Here is a 27,497-nt window from a genome sequence, read left to right as displayed (position 1 = left end):
AATAATATAAATAAGAAATAAATTTATCATATAATTTTAAATTATTTACAGAATTATAATAATAATAGTAATAATTATTGTCAGTTAATTTTAGTTTCAAATTTATTTGAAGGAGATAAATTTGTTTGTCGTTTGCGTTCTTCGGCTTTTCGTAAATTTGCAAGAACCATTTCTTCAAAATCAATTGTCATTGATGATTGTCCAACATTTTTTAATGTTTCCGATGATTTTTGAATAGTTTTATTTGATTCTTGATTGATACTATTTGATTGCGTTGAATTATTTGGATTCCAAAGACCTTTTAAAATTAATGGATTTCCCGATAGGCCAGTCTCAGTTTCGGCAGCCAATTTCTATAAAGAAAAAATTCAAAAAAAAAAAAAAAAAAATGTCAGTAAAAATAACTAAAAATGACCATTTTTTTCGAATTATAAAATTTATTAATTTTTTTAATTATAAAAAAAAGTTTCTAGAAAATTTTCTTCTTTTCCTCAATAATTGTTTCGTTTTGAATATGAAAAAAATTATGATTTTCCAAATTTTAATTTACACTTACCGCTGTGTCCGAATCTAAATATTGTACCATTGCTCTTCCTTTTTTCCCCGATAAAACAAGTGCTGATATTTGTCCGTACTAAAAAAAAAAATAATTTTTCTTTATTATTTGCAAGAAAAAATTTATAGGTAAAAGAAAAATAATTTTTAAAAAACAATTATTTTTCATAATTTGTCAATTATTAATAAAATTTAAAATATTTATTTATACCTTTGATAATATTTTATGAAGCGTTGAATAGTCGTAATTAATATTTGTAGAATTATTTTTATCATCTTTCCATTTTATTTTAATTCTACAAAGATTCTCATCGTTTTTTGCATTTTTATTTAATTCATCAATTACTTGTTGTCTCATTCGTTCCAATTCTTTTTGCATTTGTTCCAAATTCTCTTGCTCCACACGCTCGACAGTTGCCTTAAAATTATTATTATTATTTAATTTATATGAAAATATTATTTATTTCATTTATAATTTCTTTATTTTATACACTTTAAACAAAATTAATTGTTAATAAGAAATAAATTATTTTATTATAAAAATAGATTAACAAATATATTAATAAATAAATGTATTAAAAAATAATAATATTATTATTTTATAATTAATAATTATAATAATAATTATTATTTAATTATTTATTATGTTAATATTTTTATTTAGTTTATAATTACTTTTTTTAAAATAGAAAATTTTTTTTAAATTATTAATTTAAAGATATTTAAATTCTTAATTTATTTTTTCAATTTTTTTTTACCTTAAACCTTTGTTCTTCATTAATTGGTGTACCATTTCGTGCCGCTGCTTCGCGATATTCCAAATCATTGATAAGTTTTTGTCGTTTCGCGTCACCCGCTTTTGCCCGAAGTTTCGCTTGAAGTTTTGCATTTACTATTTTATCGTACCTTGCCTTTTTTTTTAAAGAAATAAAAAAGAATTTTAATATAGAAATTTAAATTAAAACAAAAATTTAAATTTAAAAAAAAAATTATTACTTATTTACATATTACAATTTTAATTATTTTGTTAAATAAATAAATAAATTTTATTCAAATAAATAAAATTAAAATAAAATAAATTTTGCAACAATTTCATCAATTTAAAAAGCAATTAAATATTAAAATTATAATTTGACAATTAATATTAATTATTTCTAAAGCTAAATAATTAAATAATTAATATAAATTATTTTGTTTAAATAATTAATTTAATAATAAAAATAACCAAATTTTTCAGTTAAATATAATTTAGTTAATTAATTAATAATCAAATTAAATAATAAATATGAAAATTATATATAAATGAAATAAATACGAAAAATTATGAATAAAATAAAATTAATAATAATAAATAAATTATATTATTAATTATATTAATTAAATAATAAATAAATAATTAATTTATAAATAAAATTAATATAAAATTAAAATTTACGAAGGAATAAACGCACGTATTACGTACGCAACATAACCTCAAAATTTTTTTTTCTAAATAAAACTCGCACATAATTATGAATGTAAATAAAATAAAATATCACTTACCCTCGATGCTGTGTCAGTTAATATTAATAATGCAGCTTTCAACTCGATAAATAATGCCGCAGCATTTGGATTATTTGGATTTTTATCCGGATGGCAAACAAGTGATTTTTTACGAAACGCTTTTTGAATCTGTAAATTAACGTCAAAAAAAGCAAAATTTCAAAATTCCTACATATAATTAGAAACACTTATTTATTATTTGAAATAGAAAAATAAATTATTCTCAATAAATAAAATATTATAGACAATAATTAAAAAAAAAGAGAATTATTTATTGTTTTGAAAAATAAAATAAAAAACATACCTCCTTTTCAGTCGCTGTTGATTCGACACCGATTATTTTATATAAATCCATATCTATTAAATTATCCATTTTTTTTTATAAGGATTATATTATTATTATTAATAGAAAAAGAAAACAAACGTTTGAGAGTGAATAATTTTGACAGAAGTAAAAGTAAACATTGAATGTAATATGAAGTTAACAGAGTATGGTTTTTTTTTATCAAGTAACGCCACTTGCAATTGGTTAGTGGCAAAATATCCCTAGAATTGAGTAGTACCAACTGTAATCAAATTCAAATTGTTTGAGAATAATAAAAAAAAAAAAAAGTAGAAAATAAATATTATTGAAAATTATTCTTTAAAACAAAAATTTGTAGATATATTATTTTAATTATTTTTCCTTTATACAAAATAATTGAAATTAAAAAATTAAATGATTTAGGGAATTTAACTTATTTCTATATATATATTTGTCACTATATAATTCATCACCACGATGGAACTTAACCTAAAATAATTAACTTATTGAGTTCAATGTAGATATATATATATATATGTATAATAGTATAAAATTGTTCCATTATCATCATTGTTTTCTCTGTAAATATATATATATATAGAAATAAAAGTATAAAAGAAGATAAATTCCAATTAGAAATGACTCTTGTTTTTCAAAATTTTCGAATTATTGCCAGATGTTCATTAATTAATTTTATTCAAAAATCACAATGTCACACGCTCAAAACAGGTATTTATGAAAAAAAAAAATAATATTATTTTTAGACTATATTCTATTATCAATTAAAATTCTATTAAAAATTAAATCACCGTCAATGAGATATTGAAAAAAAATTTTCTATTTCGTCAAAAAAAAAATTTCTGATGTAAATTTTCTTTTTTTTATAACAATAAAATTTCCGCAAAAGTGAATAATTTTTTGCCATTATTCGTATTTTGGCAATATTTCGTCATATTTTCAAAGATAACATTTAAAAATGTTTTTGTTAATTATTTAGAATTTTACAAAAGTTGACAATTAAATGAAACAATTGAAATTTTTTCACTTTGGAAAAATATTTTTTTTTTTAAATATATTTAAAATGTTTTTGAAAAAATAAATTTGTAAATAAAAATAATAGTAAATTGGAATAATTAGTAAATTACCAATTCATTAATAATTTTAATAATTATTTTAGAATTATATAATAAATTATTTATAAAACTAAAGTATATATATATATATATATATATATATATATATGTATATGTATGAGCTGAAAATTAGGTTAAGATTTATTTTTGATTTTTTTTTTCTTCTAATTTATCAATATTTTGTATATTTTCCAATTTAATTTTACAATTAAATTCAATTATAATTTAAAAAAAAAATTCAATTTTTATTGAATTTGTTTAATTTTGTAAATTTTTAAAAATTCAAAAATTAATAATTTTGAAATACAATTATTTATTTAATTATTAATTATTTAACAAAAAGAAAATTATTTCAAATTAAATTTTTCTCAATTCAATTATTTAAAAATATTACAATTTTCAATTTAATTATTTTTAAATTACAATTGTTTCGAAAACAAATTAAATATTATTTTCAATGTATTTGAAAATTAATTTATTTTTAAATTCAATTTTTTTAAAAATATTTTTAATTTTTTTAAACAATTATTAATTATTTTTAGAATGAAATTATTTTTAAATTACAATTATTTTTTAATTCAATTTGTTTAAAAATATTTTTTATTTTTAAAAAAATTTTAATTATTTTTAAAATAAAATTATTTTTAAATTATAATTAGTTTGGAAACTTAAATATCATTTTAATTATTATTTGGAAAAATATAAAAATTTTTTTGAATTCATTTTTAAACAATTTTAATTATTTTTAGAATGAAATTATTTTTAAATTACAATTATTTTGAAAAATTAAATATTATTTTCAATTATTTGGAAATTTAATTATTTTTAAATTCAATTTTTATTTATTTATTATTTATTTATTTAAATCATACACGGGTTTATAATTATAATCATTATAATTATTTATTTATTTAATTATAATGAGTTTCAAAAATTAAATTTTTTTGTATTAAAAAAAAAATGCTTCAATAATAGTAAAAAAAAAAAAAAAAAAAAAAATGTGACGAAATAGAGAAATTGCTCCATTTAAAAAAATATTTATTTTCTAATTAAATTTTATTAAATTAAAATTATTTTTTGCAATTTCTATTTTTTTAAAATATAAAAATAATAATAATAATAATAATAATAATAATAAAATATTCTTATCTCAGAAATACTGCCAAAATCAGTGTACTCGCAATTAGGCGAGAAACCCGCAGAAATATTTTTATTTATAAAAAATAATCATGGCTATTTAAGTGGACATCATTATCTACAGGCATTGAGAAAATTAAATAAAACATCATTCAATTATAATGATGTAAAAAATAATAATGACTTTGCTGAACTTTGTGATGAATTAAAAAAACAATTAACAACACTTGATGTATCGGATGTTGTTTCTGTATTAAATGAATTAACAAAATTTCGTATTGAAAAAAATACAGTCATTTATGAATCATTATTACAATTAATTCGTACAAATATTAATTCATTGCATATTGATGATATTATAACATTACAAATGGCATTACAAAATGGTCCCAATACACCATTAATAAATGCAATATTAAAGGCATTACCAACATTATTTGACAAATTATTGGATACAATTGATTTTGATAATATTCATTTAATGGCATCGTGTCTTGTATTTGCGACAAAATGTGAAAAACATAATTATCGAAATATTGAATTTCTTCTTGATGCAATTGATAATTATAGAGATGATATTCCATTGACGTCGGCAAAATTTATTTTAAAATCAATAAGATTTCTTCCACATTTTGAAAAAACACATAATAGACTTTTAAAACGTGTTCAAAATATTATTATTCAAAAAATTGATAGAATTTCATTTATTGACGCAATTGTGATATTGAAATCAATTCAATTCACCAAGTGAGTATTATTTACAAATTTTCCCGCGCAAGCTTATTTATTATTTTTTTTTAATTTTACTTAATACTACGTAATAATTAATTAATTTAATAATTTAATTTTCTGCTTGCAAAAAAAAATTTAGTTTTTTAAGATTATTTTTGAAAACAAACTAAAAATTTATAAAAGGCCTCGGATTATACGATTTTTTTCGACTTATTTTAATAAAATGCGATATTTTCGATTTTTTTTCATACATTTTTTTAGAAATTTTTTTTTAAAAATACATTTTTTTTTTAAATATGCAATGCAGATATTATTCAGATCTTCTTTTATTTCAATTATTTAACAAATTTTTAACTAAAATTCTTCACTAAATTAATTATTTTTAATAATTTTAATTAAATTCTTCTACAAATTCAAATTATGTTAAATTATTTTTCAATTAAAATTTTTATGAAATTTTTATAATTGTTTATAATTTTTTTTAAATTAGCTAATAAAATAACCAAAAATTTTTAATTTAAAATCATTTGAAATTTAATTATTTGCAAAAATTTCAATTTTTTTTTTAATGATTTTTATAATAATCTTCGAAAATTCAATATTATCAGAAAGCATTTTTCAATTAAAAACTTTTGGAATTTAATTTTTGTTTTCTGTGATTTCTAATAAGTTTTTCTTTATCAGAAATCACTGAAAATTTCTCCTATTATAATTATTGTCTGAAATTTAATACAATTTTTTGAAATTCAATTATTTTCAAAAATTTCAATTTAAAAGCTTTTAAAATTTAATTATTTTTAAAATTTTCCATCTAAATTTTTTTTTTTTAAATTTAATAATTTCAATTATAACTGAAATTAAATTATTTTTTAATGTTTTTTTAAAAATATTTTTCGTAATTTAAACTATCTGAAACCATTTTTCAGTTTTAAAAAATTTTACAGTTCAATTTTTGTCAGTAAATTCTAATAAATTTCTTCAATTATTTTCAAAAAATTCAATAGAAATTCAATTATTTTCAAAAATTTTAATTCACAAACAAATAAAATTCAATTATTTCAAAAATTTTAATTGAAATTCATTTATTTTAAAAATTTTTAATTAAAATTTAATTATTTTAAAAATTTTCTATTTAAAATTATCTAAAATTCAATTATTTTTCAAATTTTTAATTCAAAATCAACTAAAATTCAATTATTTTGCAAAATTTCAATTGAATTTCAATTATTTTCAAAGTTTTTAATTTTAAATTAACTAAAATTCAATTATTTTCAAAATTATTAATTCAAAATCAACTAAAATTTAATTATTTTCCAAAATTTCAATTGAATTTCAATTATTTTCAAAGTTTTCAATTTTAAATCAACTAAAATTCAATTATTTTCCAAAATTACAATTCAAAATCAATTGAAAATGAATTATTTTCAAAAATTTCAATTCAAAATCAACTGAAATTCAATTATTTTCCAAAATTTCAATTGAATATCAATTTAAATTCTGTTATTTACAAAAGTTTCAATTTAAAATCAATTGGAATTGAAATTTAATTATTTTCAAAAATTTCAATTTTATTATTTCTAAAATTTTCCATTTAAATTTTTTTTTAAATTTTAATAATTTCAATTATAACTGAAACTGAAACCATTTTTCACTTTTAAAAAATTTTACAGTTCAATTTTTGTCCTTAAATTATAAAAAATTTCTTGAATTATTTTCAAAAAATTCAATAGAAATTCAATTATTTTCAAAATTATTAATTCAAAATCAACTAAATTTTAATTATTTTCCAAAATTTCAATTGAATTTCAATTATTTTCAAAGTTTTCAATTTTAAATCAACTAAAATTCAATTATTTTCCAAAATTTCAATTCAAAATCAATTGAAAAAATGAATTATTTTCCAAAATTTCAATTAAAAATCAACTAAAATTCAATTATATTCCAAAATTTCAATTAAATATCAATTGAAAATGAATTATTTTCAAAAATTTCAATTCAAAATCAACTGAAATTTAATTATTTTCAAAAAGTTCAATTTAAAAGTTTCTAAAATTTTCCATCTAAATTTTTTTTTTTTTTGAAATTTAATAACTTCAATTATAACTCTTCTGAAATTCAATTATTTTTTAATGATTTTTATAATATTCTTCGAAAATTCAACTATCTGAAACTATTTTTCACTTAAAAAGTTTTCAAATTATTATATTTTTGTCTGAAATTTCTAATAAATTTTTTAGTGAAATCATCAAAAATTAAAAATCACTTGAAGTTCAATTAATTTCAAAAATCAAAATTCTAAATCTTTGAAAATTCAATTACTTTTAAAAAAAGGTTATCCAAAAATTATTTAATAAATTATTTTTAGTTAAGACTGTAAAATTTAATTATTATCTGAAAATTAACAAATTGAAATTCAATTATTTCTAAAAATTTCAATAGTAACTCTTTCAAAATTATTATTTAAAAAAAAAAATTTATTTAAAAATCTGTAAAACTTAATTAAGTATTGCCTGAAATATTTTATAAAAATAATTATAATATACAATTATAAAAATTAAAAACTATGACAAAATTTTTAATTCGAATAAATTGTTTAAATCAGATTTGAAAAAAATTAGAAAAATGGAACTTTAAGAATTTTTTTTTTTTTTTGTAGAAATTTGTCCTAATTTAATAAAATTTTGAAAATTTGTCTTTTAGTTCATTTATGAAATAGAAATAAATTTTCTTGATAATATTCATTATAGAATTATTTTCATTACAAAATTAATAAAATGAATTTAGTATCTAATAACATTAGTTATTTAAAGTAAATTATTTATTAATCAATTAAATTATGTTAAAATAAAAAAAAATCGACTTTTTTTGGAATATAAATCGACTTTTTTTTTTATCTTAAAATCGATATGAGGCCTGTAATAATTTTGTCATTGAGAGAAAATATAAAATAAAATATTTTCTGTATTTATTTTATTTATTTTGCTAATTTCCTTTTATATTTTCATTTTTAAAAAATTTTCTTTATATTGTTCTAATTTACATTTTTGTTATATTTTGTAAATTTATCTTTATTTTAATTTATTAATATTTGTTAATTTTTTTTCCTTTTAATTTTCATTTTATATTAATTTAATTTCTTTGTATATTTTTGTTTATTGTTTGTGCTTTTTAATTAATTTTCAAAATTTTATCTATTATTCAGACTTCCTGAAGAATAAATTAGTTTTTTTTTTTTTTTTTTTTTTTTTTTTTTTTTTTTTTTTTTTAAATCCATTTGTCCGAATGTTATCGTTTTTGTTATTTAATCTATTCGAATGTTAAAAATTTAATAATTATTTTTTAAATTCTATTTTCAGAAATGTAAAGGCACTTTATAATGACACCATGGTGGATAGTTTAGTTAATATGATAATTAAAACAGATGTTGGTTTAGAACAAGGTGTTGAGACACTTGAGAAATTGGTGAAAATTGGTCACGAACAAGTTGCGCTTTTAGATTATATTGCAATAAAATTTGTCGATAAATCAAATAGAAAAGATTATAAATATTTAAATATGTTAGATGTATTTGTTTCTGCAATGGCAATGTGTGATTATAAATCAATTTTTTGGGATGTTATTCAAGAATTAATATTAAATAATAATTCAATTGATTCTTATGAGAATATCACTGAACTTGTTGTGAATTTAGCAATTCTCGATTCTTATTCCGATAAATTGCTACGACTTATTCTCGAGAAAAATACTAATGTAATGTATCAATTTTTTTTTTTTTTTTAAACATCTATTTATTTTCTTGTAAAACTAAAAGAATTATTTTAATTATCTTTTTCTTTATTGATAATAATTTAATTTTGAAATTTATAGATCGAATGGATGCCTGCTGATCAAAAGCTGAAAATTTTAAAATTATATCAAATTATTAAAACACTTTATTTAGATTATGATGGACCTCGTCCATTGGAGGATAAATTAGAATTGCTTGTCGATTGGAATCAATATAATTATAAGAAATCACCAATTTACAAGGCCTTGGAAATAGCTGTTGGAGGTTCTGAATATATTGAAAGTAAAGTGAAAACGAAATTGGGTCATTTTATTGGTAAATAATTGTTTATTTCGAATATTTTATTTTTTAATTCTTATAAACTGAAAAAAAACAACCAAAGCTATATTTTTAATTAACGGAAAAGTAAAAGAAAATATTTTTCTATTTAAAATTGAATTTTTTTACTATATAAAATAGAATTATTATATATAAAAAAAAATTTTATATAATAATTTCACAAAAAAAAAAAAAAATTGATATTTCAAATAAGGAAAATATAAAATTTTCTTTAGATCACGTGATTCTTTGGGATAAATCATCAGCTAAACCTATTCCAATTAGTTATGAAAATAGTGAAAGAAATGAAAATTCAACAACCGATTTCAATGAATTGAAGCCAATTACATATTTAGAGGATATTTCTGTTCCCGATGAGACTCAAGTGTGAGTAATTTTCTTTTTTATTAACAATTTTATTCCAATCTTTTTTTTTTTAATATTGAGTTACTCAGAAAATTATTTTTATTTATTATTTATAGTTAGTTTTATTTTATTATTTTAAAAAAAATCAGTAATCAATATAAAATATTTTTTATTCATCTTGATAATTATTCCAAATTTTATTTAGTAAACTATTTTTTTTTTTTATGAAAATTATTTTAAAATTTTAATCGATTACAATTATATCGAATTAAACAAATGAAATGGTATTTCAATAGTCAAAAAATAATAAAAATTATTACTTACAAAAAAATTATAATCGAATAAATATTAAAAAAATTGAATTTTTGCTAAGCAAAATATAATTTCGAAAAAAAGAAAAAGAAATAAAATTCAAATAAGGGAAAATATTAACTAAAAATGAATTTTTCACATTGTTAGAAAATTATTAAATATTAAAATTATGATTCTAATACTTTCGTACAGTGATAAATTGACTTTTTCATTTTTTAATATATGGGTATAATTTCGCGTAAGAGGTTAAGAGTCATGTCTCAGATTTTTTTTTTTATTTTTTGTTTATAAGTAGTATTTTAAGTCATAAACAAACGGTACCAAATATGAATTAGATATTGTTATTATTTTTCAAAGAAAATTTGCATTGCAAATTTCATGACATTTTTTTTTTTCATGAAAAGGGTCTTTTAACACCGTAGAAACAATTTAGTCTAGCAGGACGAGACTTTTCAAAATTATAAAAATATGTTAAGAATGTTTTTTACGTCAAAAACATTAAAGTTTTATATAAAAAAAAAAAAGTTAAAAATTAATAAATATTAAATTTTTTAAAATAATCTATTAATGTTTATTTTTAATATTTAAATATGTGCGTAATCAAATTTTATTCTAAAAGAAAATATCAGCTGCGATCATTTTGCACAGGGTGGGGTAACTCGAAATTTGTACCCAGGGATGTGTTGCGCTGGAAAATTATAAAGTGGAACGTCCCAAATGTTACGTATTTGAAATACGTTGAAATGCTACATTTGGGACGTTCCAATTTATAATTTTTCAGCAACCCATCCCCCGTGGGTACAAGTTTTGTTTTTAAATTAAATTTATTAATTATTTAATTCAAATTAAATTAATTTTTTTTTTTTTACATTAAATTTAAAGTAAATTACATAAAGTATAATATAATAATATAATTATTAAATTAAATTACATTAAATAATGTAAATTTAATTGTATAGAATAATTATATTTTATTATAATATTTATATTTATTTACATATTTATAATTAAATATTTATTCATAAACTGATAAATAAATATATAAGAAATTCTAGTACAAATAATACTCTTTCAAAAATACAATTTTTTCCACCTTTACACTGCATAATATAAACTTACAAAATTCAAATGCAATTTTTTCAATTAAAAATAAAAAAAAAAAAAAAATAGTATTAATGAAATTTTTTTAAAAATATTTCAGACTTCTATTTGTGGATATTCCAACAAATGGTTTTACAATCAATGCAATGCAATTAAAAGGCAGTTGGAATTCATATATTAAAACTTTAGAGGCCATGAATTATTTGGTAATTCCAATATGTTCTGAAAATTGGCAACAATTACCTGATAAGGAAAGAATTCCTTATTTAGTGCACGCAATGCGATTAAAATGTGCCACTCATTATAATCCATTGTAAAAAAAAAAAAAAAAAAAAAAAAAAAAAAAAAAAAAATGAAAAAAAACAAAGGAAAACAAATTGTCGAGAAAAACTTCGATACTAAATGTAAATTGCAAAAAAAAACCTCCTGTTAACGTTAGGACTATGTAAATTCTATTTTTTCATTGTGTTCATTTATCAAATTCTCAGAGTTTTATATATACAAATTTTTTTTTTTTTTTTTTTTTTTTTTTTTGTACTTACAGTTGAATCGGAATGCATTTTTATAAAATTTAAAACTGCCTCCGTACTTACAATAGTCATAATTAATGTTTCTAAAAATTTTTACATGAGAAAAATGTCAAATAATTTTATTAAATCCGACAAATTAAAAAAAAAAAATTATTCCCTACAAAAAAAAAAATAAATTTTGATATATTTTGACGATTAATAGTTTGATTAAACAAAAGGAATTTTTATTTTTACAAAAAAAAGGAAAAAAAAAAAAAAAAAAGAAAGAGTTTTTAATTGGCGATTCAAATAACTACACTAGCGCCACAGTTGAACTAACGTAAGCGTGACTCGCTCTAAAGCAGTCTCTGTTTTGACAATTTATTTCAAATTATTTAATTATTCTGATATTTTTATTGCGTTTGTAAAATAATTTTTAAGCGTTAAATAAAAAAAAAATAATTTAAAACACCTGAAGTGCTACAGAGCAAGTCACGCTTAAGTTAGTTCAACTGTGGCGCTAGTGTTGATGTTTGAATCGTCAATCTATGTTCTGTCGGTAAAGTAGAACAATTTCGGCGGGAAATTTAAAAAGTTTCAAAATCAAAAATAGAATCAAATAAAAGTTGAAAGGAAAAATTTTTGTAAAATTTTCAAATTCTAATTATTGAAAAGAAAGGATAACAATTTTAATGAATAAATCGTCATAATTTAAAAGAATTTTCATTAATTTTTTTCCCCCAATTGGAAAAAAATAAATAACTTTTAAACATATTGGTAAATTAAAAGAAAATTTTTCTTCTTGTATACAATTTATTGATAGAAAAATATTTTATAACAATAACGTACATTTGATTAATTGTACTATATAACTATAATAATAATAATAATAATAATAATAATAATAATAATATATAGAAGTTCCAATTTTCAGAAAAAAAACCAGAGATTTTATTTTTTAAAAAAAGTATATTTAAAAAAAAAATAAATTGTAAATATAAATTTTTAAAAGGACAAAAAATTTTTATTAAAAATGAAAATAAAGGGAAAAATATATTCTATTTTATAATTTAAAATTCACTGGTCTTTTCTGTTTATAAAACATTAATTTTTTTTTATATATATATATATATTTAAAAAACGCAAAAATTTGCCAAAAAATACATTAAAATTTCGCAAATTTTTTTTTTCAACATTTCTTTAAAAAAAAAAAACTAATTTTTTTTTTTTAATTTACAAATTCTAAAAACACATTTTTTTTTTTCTTCTAAAGTGTGTTATTGAATCTCATTTGTGCTTATTGGAAAAAAAACAGTCATTTTTTTTTGTTTTTTTGATTGTGAAAAATCGAGATGATATGATTCTATATTTATTTTCTAAAAATTATTATGCACCGTTTTTATTTTATTTTTTCGTTTAATGGCAATGATTTTTTTTTATTTATTTATTTTTTTTTTTTTTTGGCAAGATCAAAAAAATCGTCAACAAATTTGAAATGAATTCCTATAACGGTGTCTACTAAAAATCGGAATTAAAATTCCAGAACTTTTCCAGGACTTTTTAGGACAAATTTCTTATTTTTCCAGGACATTAAATTGGATGACTTTAGGGAATAAAAAAATTTTTAGTTTAACAAATTGTTTTCAGAAATTATTAAAAAATTAATTAATTACTTAAGTAAATTTTCATTTTACTTATTTAATGAATTTTTTTAACTTGATTGAGAAAATTAGAAATTTTTGAAAATTTAAAAGCAAAATATAAAAAATTCAAAGACAAAAATTAAAATTCCAGGACTTTCAAGGAAATTTTTTCAAATTCCAGGACTAGTAGACACCCTGTATAAAAATTTTGAATTTAATTAATTTTGCATAAAATTCAAAAATTTTTTTTTATACAAAACATAAGATAGAGAATTCCATTGGAATTTTTTTTATGAATTTTTTTCAATATCTATATATTTTACATATATATATATATATATATATTTATTTTTAAAATCTTTTCATTTTTAATATTTATATATATATATATATCAATTTCCCATTGGGAAAAAAAAATTATTTTAAAACTACATGAAGCTCTTAATTTTTTTCCTAGAAACTAAAAAAATTTTTTTTTTCCATCTTTATAACTCGAGAGTAAATAAGCGGGGGAAAAAAATAGAAAATTAGCTGCAAAAATTCATTCCGGATGAATTTTTTTTTTTTGTTATGCGTGAGAAAAATAAAATTTCTCAAAAAAAAGCACCTGTATTTTTTTTTTTTTTTTTTGGCAGAAAAAAAAATATATATGCATTTATCATTGATTTAAACCAAAAAGTTTTAAGGCATTAAAGGCGGTTGCCAATGCAACTTCTTCGGGTGATATTCGCATAAATGCTGCGACCATTTCAACAACCGCTGGTAGTGCACATGGCTCATTTCGTTGAAATGTACAATATCTTTGTAAAAATGTTAATGAACGTTCAGTGAGTGAATCTTTAACGTGTGGCGGTAATTTACTTGCTCTTGTATTTGGATACATAAATGGTGCATCAGTTTCAACAAGTAGTCGATCCAATGGCGCTTGACCACCTTCCAATAATTGTCGTACACCACTATCTGATTTGTCTTTACATAAATAACCAGTGATACCAAGATAATAACCTTGATCAAGATAAATTTGCGCCTCCTCGGCAGTGCCAATAAATGAATGCACCAAAATTGGTGGTAATCGATCTTTATATTGATTTAATACTTCAATCACATCCGATTGTGCACCTCGTTCATGAATTATCAATGGTTTATTTAAACGACAAGCGAGCTCCACCTGGGAAAAATTAGACATAAAAAAATTGTTAATTTTTTTTTTTGTTCTACTTCAAACATTAAAATTAAAAATTAAAAATTTTAATTTAATTGTTCAAATTTAATAGGGTATATCTAATTCATAGTTTGAAATCTATTTATTTAAATTATTGAATTACTTTGAATTACCTTCTATTACTTTGAATTATCTCGAATTACTATGAATTATCTTGAATTAAATTGAAATATATGAATTATCCTGAATTATCTGAAGTAACGGGAATTATCATCAATTACTTTGAAACATCTCGAATTACTATGAATTATCTTGAAGTATATTAATTACTTTGAATTACTTTGAATTACCTTAAATTACTATCAATTATCTCGAATTTCTATGAATTATCTTGAATTAAATTGAAATATACGAATTATCTGAAGTAACGTGAATAATCATGAATTATCTTGAATTACTTTGAATTCTCTCGAATTACTATGAATTATCTTAAAGTATATTAATTACTTTGAATTACTTTGAATTATCTTGAATTAAATTGAAATATATGAATTATACTGAATTATCTGAAGTAACGGGAATTATCATCAATTACTTTGAAACATCTCAAATTACTATGAATTATCTTGAAGTATATTAATTACTGTGAATTACTTTGAATTACCTTAAATTACTTTCAATTATCTCGAATTTCTATGAATTATCTTTAATTAAATTGAAATATACGAATTATCCTGAATTATCTGAAGTAACGTGAATAATCATGAATTATCTTGAATTACTGTGAATTCTCTCGAATTACTATGAATTATCTTGAAGTATATTAATTACTTTGAATTATCTGAATTATCATGAATTACTTTAAATTCTATGGAATTATTAGAAATTATCTGGAATAAACTTGAAGTATTTGAATTATCCTGAATTATCTGAAGCATCGTAAATTATCATGAATTACTTTAAAACATCTCGAATTATCTTGAAGTATTAGAATTATCCTAAATTATGTGAATTATCTGAAGTATCGTGAATAACCTTAAATTACTTCGAGATATAATTACTAATTAATGAATTATTAATTATTAATTAATAATTAATAATTTCCTCTCTAATTATTTTATTATTATCAATTATTTTGAATCATCTCAAGTATCGTGAATTATCATAAATTACTTTGAATTACCTTGAATTACTTTGAATTATCTCGAATTACTATGAATTATCTTAAAGTATATGAATTATGTTTCATCTGAAATATCGTGAATTATAATGAATTACTTTGAATTACCTTGAATTACTTTGAATTACTTCGAATCACTATGAATTATCTTGAATTAACTTGAAATATATGAATTATCCTGAATTATCTGAAGTAACGGGAATCATCATGAATTACTTTGAAACATCTCGAATTACTTTGAATTCTCTCGAATTACTATGAATTATCTTAAAGTATATTAATTACATTGAATTACCATGAATTACTTTGAATTATCTTGAATTAAATTGAAATATATGAATTATCCTGAATTATCTGAAGTAACGGGAATCATCATGAATTACTTTGAAACATCTCGAATTACTATGAATTATCTTGAAGTATATTAATTACTTTGAATTACTTTGAATTACCTTGAATTACTTTGAATTATCTTGATTTACTATGAATTATCTTGAATTAACTTGAATTATATGAATAATCCTGAATTATCTGAAGTAACGGGAATTATCATGAATTACTTTGAAACATCTCGAATTACAATGAATTATCTTGATGTATTTGAATTATCCAGAATTATCTGAAGTATCGTGAATAACCTTGAATTACTTAGAAGTTTAATAACAAATTAATTAATTAATAATTAATAGTAATTCGAGAGGTAATTAGTAATTATTAATTATTTAATTAATTAATTAGTAATTAATTCTCGAAGTAATTCAAGGTTATTCACGATACTTTACATAATTCAGGATAATTCAAATACTTCAAGTTTATTCCAGATAATTTATAATAATTCCATATAATTTAAAGTAATTTATGATAATTAAGATAATTCAAAGTAATTAATATACTTTAAGATAATTTATAGTAATTCAAGATAATTCAAAGTAATTCATGATAATTCACGATACTTCAGATACTTCAGATAATTCAAAATAATTAATAATACTAAATTAATTCGAGAGATAATTATTAATTAATTAATTCATTCATTAATTAGTAATTATATCTCAAAGTAATTCAAGGTTATTCACGATACTTCAGATAATTCACATAATTCAGGATAATTTGAATACTTCAAGATAATTCGAGATGTTTTAAAGTAATTCATGATAATTTACGATGCTTCAGATAATTCAGGATAATTTAAATACTTCAAGTTTATTCCAGATAATTTCTAATAATTCCATATAATTTAAAGTAATTCATGATAATTCAGATAATTCAAAGTAATAAATATACTTTAAGATAATTCATAGTAATTCAAGATAATTCAAAGTAATTTATGATAATTCACGATACTTAAGATAATTCAAAATAATTAATAATAATAAAATAATTCGAGAGGTAATTAGTAATTATTAATTAATTCATTCATTAATTAATTATATCTCGAAGTAATTCAAGGTTGTTAACCATACTTCAGATAATTCAAGATAATTAAAATACTTCAAGTTAATTCAAGATAATTCATAGTAATTCGAGATTATTCAAAGTAATTCATGATAATTCAGATAATTCAAGATAACTAATATACTTCAAGATAATTAATAATAATTTGGCATAATTCAAGTTAATTCATGATACTTCAGATAATTCATATAACTGTAAGTTTATTCTAGATAATTCATAGTAATTCGAGATAATTTAAAGTAATTACAGTTAATTCACGATATTTCAATTAATTCAAAATAATTAATATACTTTAAGATAATTTATAGTACTTCGAGAGGTAATGAGTAATTAATTAGTAATTATTAATTGATTAATTAATTAATTAGTAATTAAATCTCGAAGTAATTTAAGGTTATTCACGATACTTCAAGATAATTCCTATATATTTTAAGTTAATTCAAGATAATTCATAGTAATGTGAGTTAATTCAAGCAAATTTAAAGTATTTCATGATAATTCAGGTAATTCATATACTTTAAGTTAATTCAAGATACTTCATAGTAATTTGTAATGATTCAAAGTAATTCACAATAATTCACAATAGTTCAGATAATTCAAGATAATTCATAAATAGAAATACGATAAAATAACAATTCGTATCAATAAGAATTCTTTATGAAAATTTTACTAGACATAAATTCTGATGTTAAATTGAAATTGTATAATTTGAAAATTTCGATCAGCAATTCCGCTAGACTAAAAAGAAATATCAATGATTCAAGAAAATGATTTACTTGTCCGTATTTGATTCACTAATTTTCGTAATTCAAGAAAATTTATTTCAAACTAGTCAAATTTTCTTGGATCAAGAAAATATTTGTATATAATACGGACTAGAAAATTGGTTTTATTAATTTAATACTATTTTTTTCCAATGTAAATAAAAGTTCAGTTATATAGAAATTCTACTAAATTAAAATTTACTTAAATATAAATTCTACTAAATCAGAATTTAGTTAAATAGAAATTCTTCGATTCGACTTATTATAAAATCCACTTTATAAAATTTTGCTAAATAAAAATTCGATAATTTTTAATTCAACACCACAAAAATTCCATCTACTCTCTAAATCTGAATAAGTAAAAAAGTTTACTAATTTGAATTAGTGACTCACTTTTTGCTTCTCAATTAGTAAAATTTTACTAATTATTAGTAACTTTTACTAACAATTAGTAAAATTTAACTAATTTTAAAGCAAAAAGTGTGTCACTAATTTAAATTACACTGTAAAAAAATTAGGGAGTTAACGTTACTGGAAGTTGGGAGTTAAATTTTTCGAGTTAAAAATCAACTCAAAAAAGGAGTTAATAATGAAATTAACTCCTTAAAACCAACTCTCTAGGCATAAAATTAACTCGAAAAGCATTAACTCCCTTCGTTTCAACTCCAAAAGGATGGGACTTTTATAGCATCCCCTAGGGAGTTGAAATTCAACTCCTTTTTTTTTTACAGTGTAGTAAAGATTTTTACTAATTCAGATTTAGAGAGTAATGTAGAGGTAAATTTGATCAAAAATTATTGTATATCAACAAAATTTTTGTCTCTGAATTAATTCTCTTTTTTTTCGACCAATTATAATATAATTTCTCATAATATATGATAAGAATTTAAGAAAAAAAAGAAAAACACCTGTTTATGAAAAACAGAACGTTGTGCCTCGGGTTCGGAAAAATCACGATTATAATCCAAACCACATTCGCCAATTGCAACACATTCGGGATTTGCGGCAATTGTTTCCAATTCATCGAGTGTATCGGGATCTTCCCATGATTTTGCATCGTGTGGATGAACACCAGCCGTTGAATACAATGTACCTGGATAAATTCTCGTTAAACGTAATGCCTCTTTACTTGATCGAATACCCGCTCCCGTGACCATTATTTTTTGTACTCCCGCGTCTTTTGCCCTTTGAACAACGCTATCCAAATCGCGACTATATTTTTTATTTGTCAAATTAGCGCCCACATCAACGAGGACATAATTCTCATAGCATTGTGACATTTTTGATGTTTCCTTTATTTCATCCGTATTTGAGGCACTAGCGTTTTCGTCCATTGTGTGTGTGTGTGTGTTTTTTTCCTGTATCTTTAATCTGTAAATTAATGCGTTTTGCGAGTTATTTATATAGTTTAACAGCATTCGCGGAGATTTTAAATATCCTATGGAAATCGTAGGGGGTATTTTAAATCTCCGGATGCTGTGAGGGATTTTATAAAAAAAAAATTTTAGGTTATGTTAGGAAAAATGACTAAATTTTTATAACGTCGTTCTTTTAGTAATGCCAAAAAGCCCTATTTTAAGAAGAAAAGCTTTATAATTTTGAAACTAAATACTCTCTAAATTTGAATTAATAAAAATGTTTACTAATTTAAATTAGTGACTCACTTTTTGCTTTAGACACAAATAGCACGGAAACTTGCAGCAAGTTTGCAGTGCAAGGTTTGTAAGGTAAGTTTGCAGCAAACTTGTGGCAAACATTGAAATGTCCTTCCTTGGCAAGTTTGCAGCAAAAATTTTCTGCAAACATGCTAAGCAAAATTGTCGAAAAGTTTCAAGAACAATATTTATAGAAAAATTGCGCTGAAAATTTTTAGAAATTTTAAAATGCAAGTTTTAGTAAAATAAATATTTCATATAGTTTTATGGAAAATTATTTTGTCAATTTCTTTTGAATTTAAATAATTAAATCACAGAATAGAAAAAGAGAAATAACGAAACAATTGTTTGAAAGAATTTTTTTTTTTTAATTTATTCTCAGTGACTTTATGCATTTGAAAATATTTGTTATGGAACATTTTTAAAATTGAGTACAATTTATTAACCCCGATGTTAGTGGCTTAAAAATATTAAAAATCGAGATAAGGTATAAGTAAAAATATTTATAAATTTTTTAATTAAATACAAAATATAACTATTAAATATTTATTTTATTAAAATTTGCATTTTAAAATTTCTAAAAATTTTCAGCGCAATTTTGCTACAAATTGTTCTTGAAACTTTTCGACAATTTTGCTTAGCATGTTTGCAGAAAGTTTTTGCTGCAAACTTACCTTACAAACTTTCAAACCTTGCACTGCAAACTTGCTGCAAGTTTCCGTGCTATTTGGGAGAATTAGTTTTTTACTAATTGTTAGTAAAAATTACGAATAATTAGTAAAATTTTATTAAATTCAGAAGCAAAAAGTGAGTCACTAATTCAAATTAGTGAACATTTTTACTAATTCAGATTTAGAGAGTAAAAAACTACTAAATATTATATTAGTATTTGGGGGGCATTCTATGGGAAATTTTCATTGAAATTTTTTTTTTTTGTCCGAAACATTTTTTTTTCGAAATCTATATGAAAAATAAGGAAATACGTATTTTTTTATTTGATGAAAATGAAGGAAGTTATGATTTTTTGAAATTTAACATCAACGAAGAAAGTGTGTTTTTTGGAACATTTTTTAATCTATTATACTAATAAATTAAAAATTATGCTATATATAAAAATTTGTTCATTTTTTCTCAAAATTTTTCAAATATGTGCTCAAAAATAACGTACCTATAACAGAAGCAACAAAAAAGTTGAAATTAAAGTGAGTTTTCTCAAAAGAGACACTTTCGATTTTTAATTTTTGCTTTACAATCTCTGATGACTGAAGAATTTTTTCCCCTATCTGCGAAAGTGGTACTTTTAGTTTTTAAATTACTATTTACAATTTTTAAGCTTGACGCAACGATTTTTTGTATGTTTTTATGAAAACTAAAAAAAAAACAAATGAATGTTAATGGAAAAATGTTATATTTGTAGAAAAAAAAAAATGCTTAAATTCTGTGAGCCGTACTAAAAAAAATTATAAATAGTAATTTAAAAACTAAAAATACCACTTTCGCAGATAGGGGAAAAAATTCTTCAATCATCAGAGATTGTAAAGCAAAAAAAAAAAAAATTAAAAATCGAAAGTGTCTCTTTTGAGAAAACTCACTTTAATTTCAACTTTTTTGTTGCTTCTGTTATAGGTACGTTATTTTTGAGCACATATTTGAAAAATTTTGAGAAAAAATGAACAAATTTCATATATATATAGTATAATTTTTAATTTATTAGTACAATAGATTAAAAAATGTTCCAAAAACACGCACTTTCTTCGTTGATGTTAAATTTCAAAAAATCATAACTTCCTTCATTTTCATCAAAATAAAAAAATACGTATTTCCTTATTTTTCATATAGATTTCGAAAAAAAAAATGTTTCGGACAAAAAAAAAAATTTTTCAATGAAAATTTCCCATAGGATGCCCCATATTTTTATTATAAATCGAAACAATACATTCAATTTTGTTTTAAATAAATAATTGTAAATTTCCGTTTTTTGACAGTAGGTATATAGTAAATCGATTGTATTTTTTCAATTTAATTTTACTTAAATTTCTTTATCTAATTAGGCATAATTTTAAAAATATTCACAAAAATAATAGATAAAAATTTGTCAAGTGCATTGTATAATAAAATTAGTATATATATATATATATAATTGAAAATTAGACTCACCCTAACCTCAAAATACAGAATATATATATATTGAAAGAATTAAATTCGATATTCTTTGAAGAAAATTTTTCTTGTATTAAATACACCTAATAAATAGATTACACATCGTTGTGAGATAATTTAAACACTTATCGGGAAGGGGGGAGAGAAATTTTTATAATTGAAAAACACAGACGCAAAGGTCGCGGGAGCGAGTAACGATATTCTAACCTTATCCCAGGGAAAGAAAAGATTAATCTGCGCGCTGCCGTATATGAGTCACGTCGCGAAATAAAATATCAGGAATATCTTTTGCTCTTCAAAGACCCGGAGGCGTATATATATATGTATATATACATATATAATAAACATTGCGAAATAATTCTCCTTTTTTGGTGAAACTTAAGATATTTTATGTAATTCAGATTTTTAATTCTTATAAAGGCATTATTCAATAAAATATGTAAAATTTGAAATAAAATAAATAAATTTTATAATTTATAAGAGGTTTTAATTTTTATGATTTCATTTGTCATATTAATTTTTAAACCGATTTTTTATTTATTCGAATTAGTATTTTGTAGAATTTTCATCAAAAATGATTTTTTATATATTACAGAATGAAAAAAAAAATGATGAAAATACTATGTAAAATACTAATTCGAAATTTCAAACAAATAAAAATCAAATAATTTTTTTATTTAAATCAAATAAGCTGTATTTGAACTGATTTCTGTATTTTTGAAACTATTAATTATGAAATAAATATTTGATACAATGAAATATTTATTTGATAATAGTAAAGTAAAACCAAATTTTTGAATTAAATCAAGGGGGAAATAACTTGTTAATTAAAGTGTACATTATTTTGAAATACTTTGAATTACATGAAGTATTCTGAATTATTTGAAGTATTGTGAATTAACATGAATTACCTTGAATTACATTGAATTATCTCGAATTACAATGAATTATCTTGAAGTATATAAATTATCCTTTATCAGAACTATTGAGAATTATCATGAATTACCTTGAATTACTTTGAATTATCTTAAAGTATATGAATTATGCTTCATCTGAAGTATCGTGAATTATAATGAATTATTTTGAATTACTTTGAATTATCTCGAATTACTATGAATTATCTTGAATTAACTTGAAATATATGAATTATCCTGAAGTATCGGGAATTAACATGAATTACTTTGAATTATCTCGAATTACAATGAATTATCCTGATGTATATGAATTATCCTTTATCAGAACTACTATGAATTATCATGAATTACCTTGAATTACTATGAATTATCTTAAAGTATATGAATTATGCTTCATCTGAAGTATCGTGAATTATAATGAATTACTTTGAATTAAATTGAATCACTTTGAATTAATGAATTACTTTGAATTACTATGAATTAGCTTGAATTGACTTGAAATATATGAATTATCCTGAAGTATCGGAAATTAACATGAATTACTTTGAATTATCTCGAATTACTATATGAATTATCTTGAAGTATATGAATTATCCTTTATCAGAACTATTGTGAATTGTCATGAATTACCTTGAATTACTTTGAATTATCTCGAATTACTATGAATTATCTTAAAGTATATGAATTATGCTTCATCTGAAGTATCGTGAATTATAATGAATTACTTTGAATTAAATTGAATCACTTTGAATTACTATGAATTACTTTGAATTACTATGAATTAGCTTGAATTAACTTGAAATATATGAATTATCCTGAAGTATCGGAAATTAACATGAATTACTTTCAATTATCTCGAATTACTATATGAATTATCTTGAAGTATATGAATTATCCTTTATCAGAACTATTGTGAATTGTCATGAATTACCTTGAATTACTTAGAATTATCTTGAATTTCTATGAATTATCTTAAAGTATATTAATTACTTTGAATTATCTGAATTATCATGAATTACTTTAAATTCTATGGAATTATTAGAAATTATCTGGAATAAACTTGAAGTATTTGAATTATCCTGAATTATCTGAAGCATCGTAAATTATCATGAATTACTTTAAAACATCTCGAATTATCTTGAAGTATTAGAATTATCCTAAATTATGTGAATTATCTGATGTAACGTGAATAACCTTAAATTACTTCGAGATATAATTACTAATTAATGAATTATTTTATTAATTAATAATTAATAATTTCCTCTCTAATTATTTTATTATTATCAATTATTTTGAATTATCTCAAGTATCGTGAATTATCATAAATTACTTTGAATTACCTTGAATTACTTTGAATTATCTCGAATTACTATGAATTACCTTAAAGTATATGAATTATGTTTCATCTGAAAGATCGTGAATTATAATGAATTACTTTGAATTACCTTGAATTACTTTGAATTACTTCGAATCACTATGAATTATCTTGAATTAACTTGAAATATATGAATTATCCTGAATTATCTGAAGTATCGTGAATTAAACATGAATTACTTTGAATTATCTCGGAATTACTATGAATTATCTTGAAGTATATGAATTATCCTTTATCAGAACTATTGGGAATTATCATGAATTATCTTCAATTACTTTGAATTATATCGAATTACTATGAATTAACTTGAAGTATCGATCATAAATTATTTTGAAGTATGAAGTAGGTGTACACCAAATTTTTTATTTGTTTCCCTCTTGAATTGAATAAATTTTTTTCATGGACTTTTTACTAAATTATTTTTAGATACATATATATATATATAATTAATGTTTCATTTCGAATTATTTACAGTATAATTAAATATTATATTTTCAAATCGTGACTGAGGGAAATAAATAAAATGTCATATTTCTCCCGGGTATATTATCCTCAAGGTTGAAAATATAATTAAAAATATATGCATGCTTTTTAAATAAAAACAAAATATAACCCGGAAGGTTATTGGGTCAAATTTATTTGTTGTCAACGATTGAAAAACATGCAATCGAAAAAAATTATAATTCTTTTTTGCATGCGCGAAACAATAGAAGGTTTCAATTTACAGAAATATTTATACTCTCCTATATATATATATATATATATATATATATATATATATATATACAGCGATTTGTTAAAAATTGAAAAGTTTCTGCTCTACTTTTCAAAGGGAAATATATCTGCTCCAGGTATTGAACTATTCCGTTGTCAAGCAAACAACCGATATATATATTTTAACCATGAGAATTTCGAGATGCCGGAAGACGCGCATTCCTGCATTAATAGTCTCTTACTTCAAACGAATTCAAGTCCGCAAAAAAATTTAATTGAAAATTTTTTCTATTTTTTTGAAATATGTTTTCAATTATTTTTTCTTTTCTTCATCATCATTCTTTTGATCATCATCATCATCAGGTAAATATTTTCGCAAAAATTATAGATTTAATTTTCAATATAGAAAAATCTAAAAAAGAATTAATTTCAGCTTCGAGGGAATCGGTTGACGAAATCGAGAATAATAATATTATGAAGCCGCGTCAAAAATGTTGTTCTCATTGTCCGGGGAAAATAACAGCGTCCTTCGATCTCGAAGATCATACATGTCCGTTACCAAAGTATATAAGTGGAAATTTAAGATTAACATCGTTAAAAAAGAATGTGTCTGGTGAGGATGAGGAACGCATTGAGAGGCTATCGCGTAAAACAGTGAAATCAACACCCGTCGATAGAATTGATTCGTGCATCAATAGATTTGCTATAGCAAAAAAATTTCACGCTGAAAATTTACAACATCAACCGTTACCCGATAAAGTTGACGATTCAATTTTTAACAATGTTAGACCATCGAAATTGCTCAATAATTTGTGTTCAAAATGCAAAGCCATTGAGAGGTAAGAGGAATTTTGTTTTATAGAAGAAATAATGTTTCAAAAAAATAGAAATTCGAGAAATTATCGAATCTTTTTATGGTATAAAATATTCCAGATGTCAGAGGATAATTCCACAATTAAAACGAGAAGATGCAAAGCGTTTGGGTAAAAAGTATGGTCCAGTTTTGGGATGTAAAAAACCAGAGACACATATGGATTTAGCGATTTGTTGGGAAACTCCAATAGATCCGGAGTACGAGCCTCGAAGAGCATTGCACATTGATGGCTCCGATGGTGGACCAGCGCCTGCTGTATTTACTCTTGTTCAACATTCGCTTACATCATCGGAAAAAATTGGACAACAATGCCAAGGTTGCAATCGACAATTGGAGGTGCAATTTCACAATTTTCTAAATAGGAAACATTTTTTTTGTAGAGGAATTTGGAGTTTTAAAAGCTAATCTCTTAAGCTACCTTAAAAGCTTTTTATATATGCGGTCGTAATCGAGACATATGATAATTTCACCAATTCCGATTAATCGGTGATTAAATCCCTAACCAATCATTAAAGTCAATTTTACCGCTTATGATTGGTTAGGGATTTAATTATTACTGATTAACTCTTAATCGGGAGTTGGTAAAATTGGCTTTAATTATACCGATTAACTTTTAACCAGATTTGGCGAAACCGGTCCATAGTGATCTTCTCATTTAATCAAAGAATTGTTAGAAGAACAAAAAGTAAATATTCATGATCATTTAGAAAAATGTCCTATATAATTCAATTCATAATTAAAAAATATAAATGTTAAAGCATTAACAAATTTTAGCCAAATTCAAAATGGGTGATTGGTTAGAACAATTTATTTTTACCATTGTACCTAAATTAAATTGTGATTGTATTATCCGTTCAGATATGTTAAAAATATATTAAAAACTAAAATTGATTTAAAAAAATGATGTTATTGTAGTAATGAAAGGGAAAGAAGAATTATCAATGAAAATGCTAAAAGAAAACATAAATAAAATAAGAATAATATATTAGCAGAAAGAAAAGAGTATAGAGAATTTTATTTTTTCAGAACAAATCTGATCACCGTGATGTGGAAAATAATTTAAATTCATCGGAACCGTTGAATAATCATCATTCACCGAATGTGGAGGGAAATAATTGTGATTTGTGTGAAAATTTTAATTCAATTCACATATCCAGTGGCGATAAGAAAACTATTTTCCCAAAGCCTGGATTTCGTCCAAGGCCAAAGCATGCAACTCAATTGAGACATTGTACAGCTTGCGAGGCAATGGGAAAAACAACAGTATCAAATTTGCATCCATCACGATTTATTCAATCGGCAAAAATTAATCGAAATGGTCGACGTAATGGTTTGTCAACTAAATTTCCCGTACCACGTCCACGAACACCATTTGCCCGACGATCATTTTGCATTGATACACTAACGCCGCCATTCAGTATTGTTCAAGGATGTCGTGACGCTGACTATCCAGAACATTGGCGGCTCACTTCTGTTTATCAACAATCATATCGTAATCCAAAAAAACAACGCGGTACAATTTTAAATTACGATCATTAATTTCTCCTATGGGTAGAATTAATTAAGAAAAAAAAAATTATTTAGTAATCCATTAAGTAATTAATTAATTAATATGTGAAGCGGCAGGAGAAAAAGGAGGGGATATCCTTTTCTTCAGCGGTGTCACATAATTAATTACTAGTGAAAAGTAAATAACTAGTGAATTAATAATGAAAATTTAGTAGTAAATAATGACATTTGAAATTAAAATATAGTTTATTTTAAATTTAGTAATTAATACCAAAACACATAAATATTAACATTAA

General features: G+C 21.5%; 4 protein-coding genes across 5 annotated transcripts; 2 read left to right on the top strand and 2 right to left on the bottom strand.

The window, feature by feature from the left end:
* Positions 1–18: 18 nt before the first annotated feature.
* LOC127281328 (dnaJ homolog subfamily C member 17) lies at positions 19–2,577 on the bottom strand. The gene is made up of 6 exons (XM_051304989.1): positions 2,402–2,577; positions 2,098–2,226; positions 1,314–1,466; positions 767–973; positions 557–634; positions 19–353 (listed from the first exon to the last, which is right to left on the bottom strand). The coding sequence occupies exons 1-6, from the start codon at positions 2,468–2,470 to the stop codon at positions 81–83; spliced, it is 909 nt and encodes a 302-aa protein (XP_051160946.1). The 5' UTR covers positions 2,471–2,577; the 3' UTR covers positions 19–80.
* Positions 2,578–2,921: 344 nt separating this feature from the next.
* Positions 2,922–11,664, top strand: LOC127281325 (uncharacterized). The gene is made up of 6 exons (XM_051304983.1): positions 2,922–3,130; positions 4,689–5,418; positions 8,760–9,153; positions 9,271–9,505; positions 9,745–9,895; positions 11,388–11,664. Exons 1-6 carry the CDS (start codon positions 3,040–3,042, stop codon positions 11,602–11,604), a joined length of 1,818 nt encoding a protein of 605 aa, XP_051160940.1. The 5' UTR covers positions 2,922–3,039; the 3' UTR covers positions 11,605–11,664.
* On the bottom strand, positions 11,599–22,070 carry LOC127281326 (3'-5' ssDNA/RNA exonuclease TatD). 2 transcript variants are annotated; one of them, XM_051304984.1, is made up of 3 exons: positions 21,813–22,070; positions 18,909–19,371; positions 11,599–14,607 (listed from the first exon to the last, which is right to left on the bottom strand). In XM_051304984.1, exons 2-3 carry the CDS (start codon positions 19,332–19,334, stop codon positions 14,098–14,100), a joined length of 936 nt encoding a protein of 311 aa, XP_051160941.1. In that variant the 5' UTR covers positions 19,335–19,371; positions 21,813–22,070; the 3' UTR covers positions 11,599–14,097. The 2 variants fall into 2 exon arrangements, with proteins under 2 accessions (XP_051160941.1, XP_051160942.1); XM_051304985.1 differs by having other exon boundaries at positions 21,819–22,070.
* Positions 22,071–24,950: 2,880 nt separating this feature from the next.
* Positions 24,951–27,236, top strand: LOC127281324 (uncharacterized). The gene is made up of 4 exons (XM_051304982.1): positions 24,951–25,181; positions 25,252–25,657; positions 25,752–26,028; positions 26,719–27,236. Exons 2-4 carry the CDS (start codon positions 25,293–25,295, stop codon positions 27,229–27,231), a joined length of 1,155 nt encoding a protein of 384 aa, XP_051160939.1. The 5' UTR covers positions 24,951–25,181; positions 25,252–25,292; the 3' UTR covers positions 27,232–27,236.
* Positions 27,237–27,497: the final 261 nt, after the last annotated feature.

The sequence above is a fragment of the Leptopilina boulardi genome, unplaced genomic scaffold, assembly GCF_019393585.1.
Source record: "Leptopilina boulardi isolate dan_hultmark-lab unplaced genomic scaffold, ZJU_Lbou_2.1 LbouV2_266, whole genome shotgun sequence".
Taxonomy (NCBI): domain Eukaryota; kingdom Metazoa; phylum Arthropoda; class Insecta; order Hymenoptera; family Figitidae; genus Leptopilina; species Leptopilina boulardi.
The sequence above is the reverse complement of the archived record's forward strand: the minus strand, read 5'-3'. Positions and strand labels throughout refer to the sequence as shown.

Excerpts from the sequence above, each read along its gene's own strand:
- LOC127281325 (XM_051304983.1), top strand. The coding sequence starts at position 3,040 with ATGACTCTTGTTTTTCAAAATTTTCGAATTATTGCCAGATGTTCATTA. Across the intron at positions 9,506-9,744 it reads GAAATTGGGTCATTTTATTG|ATCACGTGATTCTTTGGGAT; the intron begins GTAAATAATTGT and ends AATTTTCTTTAG. Across the intron at positions 9,896-11,387 it reads GTTCCCGATGAGACTCAAGT|ACTTCTATTTGTGGATATTC; the intron begins GTGAGTAATTTT and ends AAAATATTTCAG.
- LOC127281326 (XM_051304984.1), bottom strand. The coding sequence starts at position 19,334 with ATGGACGAAAACGCTAGTGCCTCAAATACGGATGAAATAAAGGAAACA. Across the intron at positions 14,608-18,908 it reads GTTCTGTTTTTCATAAACAG|GTGGAGCTCGCTTGTCGTTT; the intron begins GTGTTTTTCTTT and ends AATTTTTCCCAG.
- LOC127281324 (XM_051304982.1), top strand. The coding sequence starts at position 25,293 with ATGAAGCCGCGTCAAAAATGTTGTTCTCATTGTCCGGGGAAAATAACA. Across the intron at positions 25,658-25,751 it reads AAATGCAAAGCCATTGAGAG|ATGTCAGAGGATAATTCCAC; the intron begins GTAAGAGGAATT and ends AAAATATTCCAG. Across the intron at positions 26,029-26,718 it reads GTTGCAATCGACAATTGGAG|AACAAATCTGATCACCGTGA; the intron begins GTGCAATTTCAC and ends TTATTTTTTCAG.
- LOC127281328 (XM_051304989.1), bottom strand. The coding sequence starts at position 2,470 with ATGGATAATTTAATAGATATGGATTTATATAAAATAATCGGTGTCGAA. Across the intron at positions 974-1,313 it reads ATGAAGAACAAAGGTTTAAG|GCAACTGTCGAGCGTGTGGA; the intron begins GTAAAAAAAAAT and ends AATAATTTTAAG. Across the intron at positions 635-766 it reads TTCATAAAATATTATCAAAG|TACGGACAAATATCAGCACT; the intron begins GTATAAATAAAT and ends TTTTTTTTTTAG.